The 17880-nt window shown below is 39.2% G+C and overlaps 1 protein-coding gene across 2 annotated transcripts in view; it reads left to right on the forward strand.

Moving 5' to 3' along the window:
- The window catches only part of hiw (highwire), a 116380-nt gene that overhangs the window by 83377 nt on the left and 15123 nt on the right, over positions 1-17880 (forward strand). Inside the window, exons 36-52 of one of the 2 annotated variants that reach the window (XM_053768751.1) lie at positions 7161-7389; positions 8707-8841; positions 9845-10057; positions 10888-11100; positions 11430-11555; positions 12129-12219; positions 12659-12720; positions 13132-13226; positions 13458-13554; positions 13967-14104; positions 14489-14684; positions 14880-15026; positions 15287-15424; positions 16105-16210; positions 16603-16706; positions 17124-17303; positions 17585-17779. In XM_053768751.1, coding sequence (XP_053624726.1) covers positions 7161-7389; positions 8707-8841; positions 9845-10057; positions 10888-11100; positions 11430-11555; positions 12129-12219; positions 12659-12720; positions 13132-13226; positions 13458-13554; positions 13967-14104; positions 14489-14684; positions 14880-15026; positions 15287-15424; positions 16105-16210; positions 16603-16706; positions 17124-17303; positions 17585-17779 — 2465 coding nt within the window. The remainder of the gene's footprint in view (positions 1-7160; positions 7390-8706; positions 8842-9844; positions 10058-10887; positions 11101-11429; positions 11556-12128; positions 12220-12658; positions 12721-13131; positions 13227-13457; positions 13555-13966; positions 14105-14488; positions 14685-14879; positions 15027-15286; positions 15425-16104; positions 16211-16602; positions 16707-17123; positions 17304-17584; positions 17780-17880) is intronic. The other variant, XM_053768752.1, reaches the window with a different exon arrangement.

The raw sequence follows: 17880 nt of genomic DNA on the forward strand, positions 1-17880 counted from the left end.
TTTCTCTTCCTTATTTTTCGTCTAAATGTAAAATCTGTTGACAAATAAAAGTATCAGCTGGTTGTTATGTCAAAATAGTACGCCCACGCTTCGTATAATAATCTAATCATCCTTAAATTCCTTTAACAAAAGAGCTATTACTAATTAGTCTCACATTACAGAGTTATTAGTTCATTACTCATGTATTTCCATTAACATGTTAAAAAGATTTTGTAAATGATACTGCTATACGAGTGAGTGTTTTTGTTCGTATTCTTCTTTTTATTGTGATGACTTGATTGACTTATTATCACTAAAATTATATTATTTCTTAGAACAAATTATTTACAATCGGGGTGTATCTATTTTAGTATTTATGTATTTTTATATTTATATAATCAAGTGTATAACATAATAGTAAAGCGTTGACTCCACCTATGTAAAATCAAATAATTACAATAAAATAAGAAAAAGTTGCAGAGTTTAACTTGTTTAAACTGCAACTAAGTTCGATGTCGATAAACGACGTCGATAAAATCAGAATCGTATCGCCGCTGCCCTCATGCGTGAACTTCCCGATTTGCCGGCGCTGCACCGAGTGCACTTTCCACATGCCCTGCGCTTCTTGATTCGGCCTGACGATGCCTGCGACCACCTGAGGGGTGTGTTGATTCGCCTTAGGTTTAACTCGCCACACACTCATACGGCCAGGATGCAGAACGCTGTGCCTTACATTGAAATATTATAATGTTTTGTAAACAATATTGAGATGAAAAAATTGAGATTGAGACCGAATTGAATCCACGTCACTATACTGATAGTGATCTTAACAGTCGTTAAGCTGACTGGCACTGAGCTATCAAGACCATGTTAAGTTGACCGAATTAATTTATCTCTTTACTACTTACTTAGTAAGTACTCTACTAATTAAAAACTAACTAATGTAGGTATTACCTACATATTTCGGATAATTTTTAAAGAATCGAAAATTCAATGAAAATTGGGTCACACTAGAGCTAGTGGGACCAAATGGCGAAATTATTTGATTCTGCAATTATTATTTTTAATTACAAAAATCACATATAATATAAAAACAGCTGTCCCGTAAGCTGTCCCCTTAAATCGAACTTTCAGCTTTTAAGGAACAGCAATCTCGACAGTACCGGTTGAAATTGCAATCATTACCGTCCTTAGGTGCAACAATTATAGTATCGAGTTACATCCTAATGAACGCTAAATCTAAATCCGCAGAGTTCAATTTTCTTTGCACACGGACACTAAGAACACGGTGTAAGAGCCTGGACATTACGCCGGTGCATTGCGATATTGTGTGGTATTGTGGAGCAGAAAAAAGCCTACGTCTTTGCTTGCGTTACAATTCCATACAATAAATGCGTGCCGCTACTCATTATGCATCAGGTCTGCATCAGCCTTTATATTGAGCGAGAAATCTACCATCGTGTATGGGCTGAGGCAAGGCACGTATGCCTCGGGTGAACCACGTTATGATCGACCGATGCTTATGCCTCATGTGGTCTCATTAAGGACTCTGTTTATCATCACATGGCTTTTTGAGGTGGCCACCTTCACACTGAGCCTTCACACCAGGGTATATGGGCATAAGTATCACGCTTTAAAATATAATTTTGACTAAACATCCCGACAGACGTCATCCTGTCATAGCTGTAAAGTTCAATTATCAACGTAATTTTCGATATTTTCTAAGAGGTAGTAGAAAACTAAATAAGATGAGCAGTCGTTATAGCTAGTTTTGGCGTAACTATTTTGGCGTAAATTGAGATTAAAGTCAAGAATACCCTAACTGATGGAGCATCTCCAGTTGTTCCAGAGGGAACGATGGATCATTTTATTGAAAATATAATCTTCCATATTGCCGGAAAATATTTTTATATTGGTTCGGTTTTATATAGGCGAGATGTTCGCAAATCCAAAGATAGTGTATTTTTGATGAATATCAATATAGTGCAGCAATCGCTAGAGCTTGTAGCCTTACTTCACTTGTTTTTGGGACTTAAGTAAAGCGTCTAACCGCGTCGCCACTACCTCTATGATTCTGCAATGTATAGCTATATATGTTTTATGTGTTGTTTTACGTGAATGGAAACGAAGCCAAATGAGCATTGGTGGTGACCAATGGTGCAAACTGGTGGTATGAAGGGTCCGAAACGGAACAGTTTCTCAATGCCGACGTGTGAGATGAGACATATTGAACGACCTAGTCACATTAAATGTTAATTTTGAAATAATTTTGGGTCAAGAAAATCAAGATTTCTTTCTTCATTCTTACGCTGTGTTCTTGCAGAGATTTTTTGATATCAGATTTCTGTATTACTTACTGACAGAATTTACTGTTTTCACTACAATTTGAAATGTAAAAGTTTGGATGAGTGTGCGCGGTTGTTTGTTATTTAATATCAACCTCGGCACAGCATTTAGCGGACAGCGTGACATGAAAGCCTTCGTATTTAATTCCGCTGTTCGCATGTTAGTTACAATGTAATAGAATTGGTGCATTCTGAAAACCCTTTTATTTATTATCTGTATGCGAGTGCAACCGAATATTCTGTTTAGTGGAAATTTTGTATGCGTATGTTAATTCCGATGGCAATGCAGTTTTACCGTGGCATAGAGTTGCTGTGAGGTGCACGTATGAATGTAGAATAAAAAGATTATTAAATGATTTGAAACTGTTTCTCAATTTTTAAGCTAAAATATTCATCTATTCTGAATTTTAAAAGACGCTTATTATATTAAGGTCGATTTGAGAACAGTATGGATGGATACAAATTTGTTCGAAGTAGGTAAAAGGAGACTGACATGGAGACACAAATCTACGATAAAATTAAGTTCACCTATTATTAACTTTTTTGAATCAGGCTGTTTCATTGGAAATAATTGCAAAATTCTCACATTGTGTTCCGCTTCCCCAGTGTTTAAATCAAATAAATTAGATATCTAAAACTATAATTTATGTATGTAAGTTAACTACATACTTATTTTTGCCATACAAAACAGAGATCTCTCCGCTAGGGTGCCTATATCGAAGCTCACCGGAGCGAATTGTATCCTGTATTTGCTGATGTAATGTGACCAGATATTTGTGTCGTTGCGGGATGCTTAGGAAATTTTCTAGATTACCATTGTATATACTTGGAAGATTCGGATAATATGTTAACAACGCTTAACTATAATTACATTTTCAAAACTGCATTAACTACCGGCAGGCGGCAAGATGATGTGAAGGATTACTTATTCGTTTCATTGTACATATTCAACAATAAAAATATAAACTCTAAGAAAAGTAAATGCATCTATTTAAGGAGTTTCTTTAGGCATTTCTTTAGAGCAAAGTTAGTTCTAATTTATTTTTAGTTTTAAGAAATATTATTAAATTTAGAATATGATGTGAAATTGTGCTTGTGAAAGTCAAACTTCTGAGAGTGGAGACGACGGTAATAAGCGGGACGACGAATCACGCAATGTCTGATAAAACCCGTACAACTAGTTTGGCATAACGAAGTAACAAACATCCTCATTTTCGTATTTATATTTCACTGAAGTCCACGCGAACGAAGTCGCGTGCATCACCTTGTGTACAATATTACAAAGAAACAGGCAGTCTGAAAGCGGAATAGTCCCACTAAAAGCGGAACATACGGTCACCATAGTGTGGCAAGCTTTGTTAGCTAGGCTAGGATCTGGGATGGAATGGATGGATTCACAGAGGTTTTCACGCTTGATGATGCGCACTCTCGTCTACGATGCACTGTGCTTACGAGCCGTGGCTCCATCTTGTGTACATGTGTGTAATAAAACTGTAACTGGTCTATGGTTACACAAGAAAATGCCGTATAAGAAAAAATGGGCGAGTGACTTTTATATGGCCAACTGGCAAATTTTGTCTGTATGTTTGTAGTGCATTACTGAATGAAATTAGATGCAATTTATGTCTGCAATGCTTAAGGTCTATTAAGTTGGAATTGGTCAGACTTCTCTAGGTCTAATCAAAATGTGCCTTGTAGTTGATATGTCTATATCAAATACTAGCTGCGCCCCGGGGCTTCGCTCCTGTGGGAATTTCGGGAATGTTAGATATTTTTTTTTTAATATCCGTCCTGTTCATTTTTTGTGAAAGAGTACAAATATACACACATACATCCTCACAAACTTTCGCATTTATAGTATTACGATTAGACAAAATCACGGGAAGTATCTTACTTTTGTTAATCGCTAACAAAAGTAAGACAAGTATCTGCTTTACGTACGAGGCAAATTACACGTACCAAGGTTTAGTGCTTTTCTGTTTTCTTTCCGCTGCTCAACCACCTGAAGTGAAGCTAATCGGAGACGAGATTATATCGTAATACTATGATTACGTAGCCAGGGCTTTGGTCTCTCTCTTTCTCTCAACCTCATATGTTCCAGGGTTCAAAACTTATGTCATAATTTTATTTTCTTTCAATCTTTCTGTTCTTAAATTAAATTATAACTAGTTTTGTCCGCGCCTGCGCCCGCATGAATTTCTCTTTGAAAGAGGAACAGACATGATTTGTATAAAAACTTTCACACCCTATCATAGTTATTTGGGGGTTAATTATTGAAAAAAATAGTGTGTTTCAACGAGGGTCTTTAAATACTTGCATACCAAATTTCGTCAAAATCGGTTCCGCGTTTCAGCCGTGAAAGCGGAACAGAAAGACAGACTTGCGCTTTTATAATATTAGTATGGATATGTATGTATATTAGTTAAGATTGTGGTATTCACTTGGGCTCTATAAATGTGAAATTTGCATTCGCCTCTGATCGGTTGTACGAAGCCTTCAAAATAAATTTTAATATCGAGGCTTATGCATAGTTGAGAGTTGAAATTTACTTTCAAACTTATTCGGCCCCGACATGAAACTCGGCACTCTCCGTCCATTCTAAAAATAGATTCATGCCACATAATATCGGCATCGTACTAATATTGTAGATACTCGTGGAATTATTGGTATTTTATTCACAAGTAAAAATAAATTAATAATAATATATAAATAACATTACAACAATACGGACAAATGACACAGATTGAGTTCGCCCCAAAGTAAGTTCGAAACTTGTGTTATGGGATACTTACTCAACGTTACTTTATTCTATAACATATCCATATATAGATAAACATCCAAGACCCTGGTCAATCTGAAAAAGATTATTTTTCATGTTGACCTGACCGGGATTCGAACCCGGGACCTCCAGTGTAGCAGTCCGGCATGATGAACATTAGACCACGGCGGTCGTCAAAGAATGTAACTAAGGATGTTTATTATTCAATGGGGGTGGTGGCGTCTCGTGTAGGCGTTAGGTTCTGTCCAGGGTCTGTTTTCCCTACTTAGTCTTTTCCTTCCAAGTTTCTTCGGCATCCTCACTTGTCAGGCCAATTTCGCACGACTACATTAAACGAGCACTTTTCGGGAAGACTGCACACTATTTGTCGTATCAGCTTTAAGACACGATATGTAAAATAATTAATCCCGAAAAGAAAAATAGATCGAACAGTTTCCTTTAGTAAGGTTTTCCGAAGCCACACTTGCTCAACTTTTTGTGAAAGCATTGATTTTTATTGTTTTATTTCCTTAGGCATAGCAACAAAGGCCTGTTGTTGTCATGGAAATTTGGCCGAATTTACTAACTTTTCACGAAACCTCCAACGGATTGCAGCGGTATATTTTACACATATTGAAATATGTCCGAAGGTAAAAGCGAATCCATGCATTTTTAAGTGGGAATTTCCACACGTGTGGAGATGAAAATATAGAGCTATATTTCAAACTCGTTGCATGTATTGCATGTCTGTCAGAATTCCGCTAACATATCCGGGAACTGTATAAGCTGGCGATGTTGTATTAGTGTGGGCGGATTTACTTGAGAGAAATGTTCGACGGCTGGACCCCTTGTGGGGCACTTCTCAGTATGGTTGGTTGGTTCTCAATATCCACTCTCTCTTACAAAGCTCGCTTTTATTACTTCGTCGTTTCAAAGCTGCGATCTCTAATTAGCGACTTCAACAATATTCCGCGTAGTATGAATTGTCATCATTTCATACTACGCGGAATGTTAGAAATGAATACGTGATTTCTTGGGGGTGCGCGAAGTAGATGTGGCGCCAATTTTTATTCAGCGACTCTGCGACAAAATTAGGAAAACATCTCCGGTTTCTTAGTAAGTTTCGATATGATGATAAATTATCTTTCGTCACCGAATGTGCTATTTAATTATTCTGTGGCAAGGCTTGCGTCGTTATCTCGAACACAACTAGCATGTAATATTTCCCGCCACTTTTCCGTTGCATTTTCCTGAAATTCTGCTCTTTGTATTCTTGGTAAAATGTTTTTAATTTCACCGTTCTTCAACTTAAATATGCATCACGTATTTCTGTAATTATTATAACTGGACTGTGATATTTTCCTGACGCTGGTTTCGTTAAATTTTTATTACACAAGCTGTGATGCAGTGTCTATATCGTGGCCATTGTAGATTTGCTCACTTCATGAAATTATTGATAATTTCATGAAATGGTAATCGATAAATATTGAGATTCACAGACAAATTCTAGAATTTTCTGTTTAACTACCTTGGTAACGTTGTCGTAAAATTCGCATTGCACAAGTGTAATATAATATTCATCTCGTATGCATTTTATAAACCCATTTGCTTCTCACTTGATTCTCAGCGCAGCTAATTTGTGCACGTTTCAACTTATTGAACTTGTGTTTGCTTCAAACGTATTACCGTAGAATCTCCGTTGATTTTGTGATGAGGTGCGAGACAGTAACAAACCTCCCTTACATTCAAATACTCTCAAAAACTTCCACGTTTATTGTATTGATGGAACCTATATGAACTCGACAAAATGGTTCCAGATTGGGAGAACCCTATCACTCTACTAGTGCTCGCACTGCGTTCAATACATCATCAATTTGAATTAATCAGGAGTTTACCGTGTGAGTACGGTAAATTATAATTTACCGTAGCACTACTCATTTAAGCTAATAGCTCAGACTATGCTGCATATTGTTATATTTATCGTCTCCAACTTGTAAATATTTTCCTGACGTCATTAGTTTAGTAAATTTAATATAATATGAGTGTGATTGGTATTTGACGGTCTGTTTCTTCCACAGATGCATTACGACCGAGCGGCAGTTCCTATCGGATTTCGTAGGGGGGGCGGAGAGTACTGCTGGTGGCCGTTTGGCCACCTGGCTGGCCCCGGTGTCCCATGTGGCCCCCTCCCGCTGCGAAATGAAGCCGCCCAGCATCCCACCCCGCCCTTCAGTCCGCGCTACCCTCCCAGTCTTGATACGAGACCAGTATGGGGAGGCGGTGGCCAGCCCGACCCTCAAGGTTGAGGTACGTCTTTTTGCTGTACCTACTATATATATCAAATAACATTGGTTGCATTGGTGAAAGAAGCTTTCTGATTACAGGTTACTATTGCAAGAGATCTCCTAGTCACAAAGTCATAATAAGTTATTTTAACTTTATACCAAGTATATATATATATATATATATATATATATATATATATATATATATATATATATATATATATATAATAGATAAAGGTTGTGGACAACATTCTTCAAGTCTAAATTTGATAGGTAGTTCGCATTTAAAGGGATCTTATCTGGTCGCGCCATGTGACACCATGCCGCATAGTTTTGTATCATTTTTTTAAACCATAATTTTGTCTATAATAACAAATGGGGCTAATTCACTGTTTTCTTTTCGTAAGAGCTAGACGAAACAGTATCTCAATTAGTTACAGTTAATAGGTAAACTCGTTAGATCCATTAGAGTTGCCCCTGGGACAAAAGATCACCTTCAATGTCGCTCGGATTTTCCAATGGATGTTTTTGTTTTCACGCATTAGAAGGTATTTTCCACCGACTCTAGCGACTGAAGCTGTGATGTGTGTGTGTTCCAGTGGTTAAGGCGCGAGTTATCGAAAGGTTCACATGTGTATACCAATCTAATTCATGCATTAAATTATCATAGACCACCACTAGCACCGGTGAAGGAAAATATCTTGAAACCTACACACTGATTATGTACATTACTAGTATGTATACGACTACTAGCAACCACACAGCGTATTTGAACAATGTTACTTTTTTTAAACGCATTTATAATATTAGTTACATATTATTTCTTGTGTATAATTTTCCGAATCGCCATCTACTGGTTGGCCGTAGATTTAGTGATATCTTTTTCAACTTATTCATATTGCTGATGAACTTATAACTGGCGCAATTTGTCAATCCACGCGTACGAAGTAGCGGGCAAAGACCAGTCATGAATGATTTAACTCGCATGCATTTCCCGACGAAAGGATACGTCACTGTTCGTGATAGATTCATTTGGCGAATGAGCAATGAAACGATAAATTGCTTCTAGGTTCGATACAAGGCCGCTGCTCTTGGAAATTATTCGAATTAACGATTTCGTTGTTGCCACGCCAGTAAGACTGGCTTTCGATGTAACGTCTATAAATAGATAAATATTCCGGCATAAGCCACATGAGATTAAATAAAATAAAGGAAATTTTATATTTTATTTACAAAATTAGTACAGAGGGCAGTCTTAATTATAAATACTGAAAGAATTTTCTACCAGTCAACCAGCCCAGCCTATTTGATTGTTTTCTCAGAGTGGTTTCGATTGCAGGTTGTCGTCCAGCGGTTGGAGGAGAGTTCCGCTCGCCTCAGCCGCTCGGAGAGCCGGCGCGGGAGTCTTCCCGACGTCGCCTACCAGCCCGCAGTGAGGGACACCATGTGTTTCCAAGCTATTACAGTTCAGAAGGTACTGCTCCTATACTGTTTTCGATATAGCTGAAAATTCGGCAGCAATAAGAACTGGTTGCTTTAATTGAAGAGACGCATTTTGCCATCGCTCAGCACACGTGGGGATCGGCTTGTGAGCCATATCAGCTGGGACGGATGGATTTCACCAAAGTTAGTCCTACAATCTTGAGCCGCGTGTCTATTAGGCGACGCAGAAGTTGCATTCCTCTGTTGTGACTCCTACGTGACTTATATGATACGAGGCTTATTGTAAGTTATGGTGTCGTAGACTAGTTTCGAAATCAAATCGTGCATCACAAATATACAGACGGAAAGCACCAGTTTTTCCTCTGTTTATTTGTATTTCCTTCACTACACTGGACGGAATGCTGCCATCAAGTCTAATAAGATACTTTTACCAAACGTAAAAAACAAAACTTACTCGTATTATACGGCTTTTATGACGCTAAGAACAAGTGACGTCGTGTTTTAAAGTTAAAATCATCTTCAATATACAAATGAGAACTAAAAATTGATCAATTAAGTAACATTTATTCGCCATATTAATGTATTGTATATATTTTTCCCAGGCAACTGCCCTGATATTTATTGGAGCGAATACTTCTTTAGGCCCAGTGAGTAGTTTTCGGGTATTGAGTGATATTGACAGCTCAATATCCAAACTACTCACTGGGCTTAAAGAAGTTGACATTATTGATACGAGTGTCACATAGCAGAGCGTTGCACCCAACGTTCTGCTTTGTGACACTCGTATCAATAATATCAACTCGAGTACTGCGTTACTGCTTGCATCAGTTGGGTCGAGTGAGGGATTAATAATTGAATCTATATATAGTATATAAAAGGAGACACTGAACGCTTAGCCCAAGCCGCTGGTTCTAGAAACTTCAAATTTAGCACGTAGGTTCCTTGTGTAGGTGTATTTATAAAAGAAGAAAGAAATAAACATGTTTATTGCAAACAATATCTATAGACAGAATAAAAATTACGACCTTTCACAGGCGTACCAGAACTATTCGTTCGAAGAACTGCGTTACCTGAGTGGTCAGTGGGGAGGGACGTGCGGTGGGGCACTGGCGGCGAGTGGCCGGGTGCCCACGGAGCGGCTGCCCGTGAAAGCCCAGTCCGACGGTTCGTACATCGCTTCGTGGACACCCCGCGCCGCAGGCCTGTACTTGTTCAGGTGCACCTTGGACGATCACCCCGCGCCACAGGTACATTTTGTACATATAAACGCTACTGACATAGCTATATATATTAGGTAATATATATAGCTATGTCAGTAGCGTTTATATGAATATGGGTACATACATAGGTATGTATGTACCCATATTCGTAAATAAATACTTTCTTTCTATAAGTATTACATTAAATTTACATTTAAACTTTTTAACTGTAAGTAGGCTACGTACATAGAAGATATTGAAGAAACATTATTATGGAGGTCTTTCAGAGACTAACAGTTTAGTGCCCCGGAGCTTCGCTCCCGTGGGAATTAAGATATACTTAGATTAATTTCGGGTTAAACAGTACCCTAAATGTGATTTCAGATTACATTTTACCCATGTAACAAATTTCATAACAATCCGTCCAGTAGATTTCACTTGAAAGAGTAACAAACATATATACACACAAACACATCCTCACAATCTTTCGCATTTATAATATCAGTAGGATGTAGATGCATTGAGGCTGAAGCGGTGGTGGTGTAATGGTGAAGCCTGTGGATCGAAAGGTCCTAGGTTCGAATCAGAAATCGGACAGTCTGACTCATGTATAGTAGTTTTCATCGACCACCACTTGCTTCTGGTGAAGGAAAACATCGTGAGGAAACCTGCACACTGGTTGATTATTACCTTGTGTGTGAAATGGACAAGGCAATGGCAAACCACTCGATTACTAATGCCAAGTTGTTGTGTGTGTATAATTCTACGTAATGACCACGACCCTCAGCCATGAGGAATACGAGAATTAAGAGATTGAGGCTCTATGGTGAGGGAAGCCTCCATATCTATATAACAGGATATAAAATATCTTGTGCTAGGAGCTGACAGTAGAAGTGCAGGAGAGCTCTCTGGAAGGTCCCATAGAGTGCGCAGCTCCGCCAGTCGCGTCCGTGATCCCGCCCCCCGCGCCGAAGCTTCTCCGCTTCGCAGCCAAGCACACCGCCGGCTTGCGCGTGAGGGCCAGCCCCAGTCTGCAAGCAGAAGAGCTAGGGAAAGTCCCACCAGGGGCCATCATTTCTTTCATAGAAGAGGTATCTATTAAATAAAGTTTCTATAATATATTTGTACAATTTCATCTAGTGCCAGTTAAGGAACTTTCAACTTTCGTCAGATCTCTTAAATGTTCAATTTCAGCCAATGACGGGAGAAACAATTTGAAATACAAAGATTATTTTTTCAGCCTTTTCAGAATTAATCCTTTTCCATCAGAAAAATGTGGCTAATTAACTCTCAGCTAGCATTTTAATTTTCTTTTCCACCTTCCGTTTTCAAATCTTGTGCTTGCGTGTCGACTTGGTTACTGACTCGGCGGCTAATTGTCTGTGAAGTACTAAACACAAGGAACGGATTACCTGTGCAGGTGGTGAACAAAGACGGCTCATGGGTCCGCCTGACGAGCCAGTCAGCACGCGCTCTCACCGACCACGAGAGCGCGTGGTGCCTCCAACATCATCGGCACACCGACCGCGTTCTGTTGTCGGCAGAGGTACGTGTAAAGTATTATGCCATCCAAACACGCTGTAAAAACCTAAGTCTCGCAGCTCAGTTTTTCTACCGTAAAAAGTTGTGAGATCCATGTAATACCAAGTCGGTTAATTTATTTAGTCCCTACTTAAGGGACCGTCTGTCTTAAGTTATTACGCAAGTTATTAGTATATTAATATTAAAAATCTTTTAGGTTTTAAATAAATAGATCGACTTGGCCATCGCATGAAAACACAGTGTATCTTACAAGTGATACATATTATGTTAGATTGTTTAGTCTATGGCGCCCCACGCGATTGAAACTCGTCTCCAAAACGAATGTGTAATTTTTCCAAGCGGCTCATCGGATCACATAATGAATTCCACCATGCTATGGGGGCCTTTCGGTCGTTAATTTGAAATTGCTTACATAATTGTTTCTTAATTCTTCGAAAATCATTTATCATTAATTCTTATACCGAAACGTCATAGTGCTTTGGACCACTTCAGTAACCGTGTATAAAGGCGTGAACCCTATTGAAAAGGCAACAAATAGTATCGAGTACGGTATGTATAGAGCTGGTATTGTTCGCAGATGTCGGAAGACGGCGACGTGTGGACCGGCCACGACGTTCACACAGACATGGCCACTTGGAATGAGGACGAAGTGGACGTCGGCTCTAGCGGTCAGTCTATTCCCACAATTCCCACAATTCCTACTGTGAATTTGTGACACTTTTTATTTGCTTTATTTTCCAAATATAAACCAATAGTAATATGTCATTTGCTTCGTTGGTATCGCTTGGTATCTATACCTACTTACCCAGCTACAGTGCAATGGCACAATTTAGGCAATGTGATGCTGAAATCATAACATAAACAAGTTTATTATAATATTGTAAAATTTAATGATACTTAGGGAATTTGTTAGTGGGCGCGGAGTGCTGGCACCACTAATAAGATGCACTCACCCGTTCCTATTAGCGCTGCCCATACTATATACAAGTCCCTAGAATTGTGCAGTGTACCTGCGTTTAATAGGCCTTAATACATAACATACGTAATAGGTAGCAGGAAACTCATTACTAAGTATCTACTGAAGCTGAATCTCAATTTACTTTTCAGACCTCACGTGCCTTGACGACCAAAGGTTCCCCTTCTCTGTACTATCGGACTTGACTAATGAGGTAAGTATACATTCCTTCTGTATTTATACTTTAGTGCTCATTAGATGTTTTGTATATTAATTAATTAATTGACGAAAATTTTTAAAATTTTCACACAAGATTTGACATAACAAAGACGTTGAGGTCCATAATCTCCTTTCCTCAAATTGTCATTTCCTCATATTGTTTCGTTCCCAAAATGTCCCTTGCCTAAAAATATAAATATAAGAAGTTTCTGTTTTTAACTTTTTTAAAAGGGATATTATGTAATATATTATGTATTAATTCGATAAGTGAAAATGTCACTTTCTCACAATATCTCTTCCAAAAACTCCTTTTCCTTCTGTTTTTGGACACCAACCAACATACATTAGACATGAGGTACGACTGTGTGTTTTGTGGCAATATTGTTTATTGATTGGTTGTTGGCAGTGCGACAGGGCGAGCGCGGCCAGCCCATTCCTGTTCGGCACGGAGCCGTGCAAGCGAGACCGCATGCTTCGCAACGAGCCCTCCACCTCACCCAGGTGTTTATCTCTAGTGACCGCATCATATTTTTTATTGTTTACCAGACTCCCAGTTTTCTAACGTCACTACAGAGAATGAAACAGGAACGCTCAGATGAGTTATAGAAGTCTTACATTTCAGTATTTCAGATTTCACTAATTTTAATTACACCAATAAGCCCACCATTCGAGTTTTGCAACTCTCGGCTCTGTCTACTCCGTAAGGGGTAAAGACGTGATATTGTATTTCAGACGTATTCATCGACGCAGTAACGGCAACAGTGATGAGTGGTGGTCGCCGGCGCACCTGCGCTCGGACAATCCGAGGGACGTCGATACTATACCGGAGGTAAATTGCTGTAAACACAAAATATTTGTATTTTTGTTTTTATGAATAAATTCAAAAATTACCGGACTGATTTTGTTGTAATTTGACACAGAGATAGACGAAATGTTCAGGAGTGATGAGGTTACTTTCGCTCGTAGAATTCCTAATTCCTATTTGGAAACATTTACAGCTTTTACAAAATTAACATTATTTCTTTCTTTCCGAGAGTGTGTTATAGAATTATGTTACATTTGGTAAATATGTAATTGATTAGTACCTATATAATTAGATTTTCTCTACTAAGTAGTTATATTACAAAACATGACGTCGCAAATGAGATAAACTGTGACAAAGATAGGGAGAAATTCGTCTGATTTAATTTATAAATCTCCCTTTCTATGTTTGGTTCAATGAGATACAATTGCTTGTCCAGACGGAAATAGAACCCGAAGCCCCGGAGCCCGTAGAGCCGACGGAGTCCCCGGCGCGCAGAGCGGGGCTGGAGGCCGGCACTCAGACCTCGCCGGAGCCCGCGCCTGAACCCGCGCCCCGCGCCTTGCTGCCCGCTAAGGTACACTACACCGCCGCGGCTAATGCTGTAGACCAGCGTTTCTTATCCTTTTCCAGCATGCGGACCCCTGAATTCCAGGGGCGAATAATTTTATTTGTATATTAGTGTTTAGGAATGCTTACAGCTAAGTTAGCAAAAAAAAAAAAGAAATGACACTAGGAAACAGAGATCCAATTAAAATTCTCCACAGATAATAACAAAAGTAAGAAATTGAGATGTACACAAAGTGCTACATATGCTGATTCCTAGGGATCTGCGGATCACAGGTTAAAAAATATTGCTATAGACATTTTATGAAATAGCAAATCTTCCATTACCATTTTTTATTTTATACAGAATCGGCGCAAAATATAATAACACATGTAATATGTATTTTTTTCACAGGATGGCAGCTTAAGCCCAAAAAGCTTGGCTCGTTCTCGCATCGCTCACCGCTCGTTGCCGTACCGCCGTTCGACTTCCCCGCCCCCCATCCCCGCGCGTACCGCCCCTGCCCCGCCCCCGCCCAAGAAACACGCCCTCAGCCCCGCCCAGGCCGAATGCTTGAGGGCGATATTTGCTGCTTTGTTGTGGCATGAAGGTGAGTGTAATCACTACTATTACAAAATAATTAAGGTTTTTAAGGTTCTTGTATACCTAATAATAGTACAATCAATCAAATGTTAGTTACATTAAACGAATGAGTTTTTAACGATGGGTTCATTACTGCTGCTGTTATGCTTGGTACATAAATTAATATTCAATTTCTTTTACCGATAAAAAATATGTCTACCAGGAATTGTCCACGACGCAATAGCTTGCGCGGCATTTCTCAAGTTCCACCCTCAGCTGCCGAAGCAAGGCGCTAGGGTTGTCACTCGAGGATCTCACGACCTCTCCACTCCCAGACTTCAGAGGCACTCTGTTGAAGTCTCCAACGCTGGTGAGTTTTTTGTCTTATGACGCCATCTCACGTATGAAATACGTTTTATTACATATTACGAATGATTTACCAATAATATTATACAATGAATTTGATAGTGGATAGGCGCCCTTATATATTTATTAGTCACTAAACAAGTACAACAAATACAATACAGCTGTGATGTGTAAGTTTGTGAATAAATATAATAAAATAAACTCAGAACACTTTGACCACACGATGTGACATAAAATTGTATTATTAACTTTTTTATTCAACAGGTCAATATCTCCGCATCAACGAGGCTACTCTGGAGTCGCTGACCCGCTCTGGGGCAGAAGCGAGCGCCAGCCGAGCGCGAACCCACGACATGGCCACCACCATCAGCGGGGAGCTCAGCCCACAACCCGGCTTCAGTGGTTAGTTTCAACATTCAACTTAATTTTTTCGACTAAACATGATATTTTACTTACGTTTCATTTCAGAGTTTCCACGAAAACGGTATAATTCATAGGAAGTATTTTAAACACCGGCGCCGGCTGCAATTATTTTAAAGTGACGGGAGCCGGCTGAGTTAGAATATAGTGCCGGCTACCACACTTAAAAATGATTGTGGCCGGCGGTGCTTCAAGGTTTTTCAAGGCTGTCTTTGCTTGTCGTCCGCCGATTCAACAAGGAATGTGAATGAACTTGAAGGACTGACTTTAATTGAATGGTTTACCAGTTGATTCTAGTTAGATCTGCAATTGCCATGCTAACGCAGCTATGCCACTTGGAGCTGAAGAACAATTTCCAAACGCTTGACTAAATTTGTATTGATTGTTATGAAATTTGGTACACGGGCAGAATATAACCTGGAATATCGCATAGGGTAGGACATAGGGTAGGGTAGGGATTTTTATCCAAAAAATCCCACGGGAGCCAAGCCCCGGGCGCACCTAGTATTTTCGTATATAAATGTCTATTTATTTATGTGGTAATGTTGTTAAATAAACTTGCTTGAGTTAGTATATATAACGTGATGATTCCAGTAAATATATGTTGTATTGTATATATTTATATGAATGCAAGTAATTTAAATAATATAATTTTTGGACAGGCTCTTCCCCGTCGGTGGTGAACGTATTGCCGCCAGCGTTACGCGCACTCGTAGCGTTATGGGACGCCATGTTTGACGCCGACCAGCTAACCGCCGCCACAGATAAGTAAGTCCAATTTTAATTGCAACTTTATTGATCCAATATATAGCACCTTCTATCACTGGTCCAGGGGAATATATTTCATTTGAAAAAAGTAGCACCTTGGTATTAATTTCTATGGCTCGGTCGTACCGAATGCATATGGAGCAACACTGGACAGAAATATGCCTACCAGATTAAATGAATAAAATTTAATTTAAATTGTTTCTAACTGCGAATATCTAAAAAATAAATAAAATAACGAAGTGATCACTGATGGATTCCCCGTCACATCGAGGTTATCCAAGTGATATTACCCAAACTCATTGAAATTTCGCCATTATTACAACGGCAAAAAAATTAAATTTTTTCGAATATTTTTCACACAAGTCGAAATAATTTCTCATTTATCTTTGAAGATTGAAAAAAGAAGAAACAGAGAAGAGTGAAAATGATGAGTCGCGCGCATACAGCGGGATTCGTAAAAAACGAGATTGGAAAGTGTACAAGACGCCATATTCAGGTAGGCTTATTGTTTTAGAAGATTTTACTAATGGAATCTTTACTTACATAAAGTGTAATCTGAGACCTTTTTAACGACAGTTTATTTTCACTTGTATTTAATTGGAACACCAGCTATAATATAACACTATTCATTGTCATGAAAGATTCCACCTACCATGTCTAAAATTGCGGGGCAGTTATATGCCGTTTCTCATCTGACACTACAGTCTGTCTATAAAGAGTAGAAAAAAAATTGTGCACTGTGTCCTCTTGACTGGCAACACTTGTCACTGACAACCGATCTTGGCCATTCTATTTGATACAACACGAGGACCTGTAAGATTCCAGGACTTAGTCTGGACTCAAAAAAATGTAGTTCGTTGAAAGTTTTCTATTCTTTATAGACATACTGTACAATACGAAATGTTTGTCAAAGGGTGTATTATATCAGTGCGTTGTGAGCTGTGCGGCAACGGCGTGCCGCCGCCCCTCGCGGCGCACATGCGCAATGCGCACGTGGGCTGCCGATTGCCGACCACTTGCGGGTACGACCGCTCAGGCACCTACAAGCGGATAGAAAACGCGGACGGAGCCGCGTGCGGGCAGTTGGCGCAGGGTGAGTCTTACATCTTTATACTTACAGTTCTTTGCAACCAAACCATTTCTTTATTCTAATCCCACTGCTGGGCAAAAGCTTTCCCTAATATTTTTTTTACAGAAAAACAAATTTGTGGACTAATTTTGGTTGGAATTTGCATCAGCTTCGCAAAATAATTTATAATTTTTAGTATTTAACTGCTCTGTGTAATGCGTGTCAAAAATAATTCAACACACCTAAACTAAACCAGTCTCATAAACTAGAAACCTTCCAATAAGAATTTAATTTGTACATCCCAGCTCACCAACTCTGGTACATCTACTGTGAGAAATGCCGGGACAAATCATTGAAGGCGTCGTCGGCTTTCAAGCAGAGCAAGACGAAGACTGTGGAGGGGCGCGGGGAGGAGGGGGCCATCACTCCGGACGTGGACCACCACACTATGAGGGATAACGCTGTGTTCCTCTTGGATTTAGCGCCAATCAACTACTCAGGTATATTTGTGTCATAACAAGGATTTGATGATCTCTGTCTCAAACGTTGGAGCCCAGAGTTCGACGCTTATAATATAATTATTTTCTGATTTTATATTATC

This window comes from Plodia interpunctella, chromosome Z (genome assembly GCF_027563975.2).
Source record: "Plodia interpunctella isolate USDA-ARS_2022_Savannah chromosome Z, ilPloInte3.2, whole genome shotgun sequence".
Classification (NCBI taxonomy): Eukaryota; Metazoa; Arthropoda; class Insecta; order Lepidoptera; family Pyralidae; genus Plodia; species Plodia interpunctella.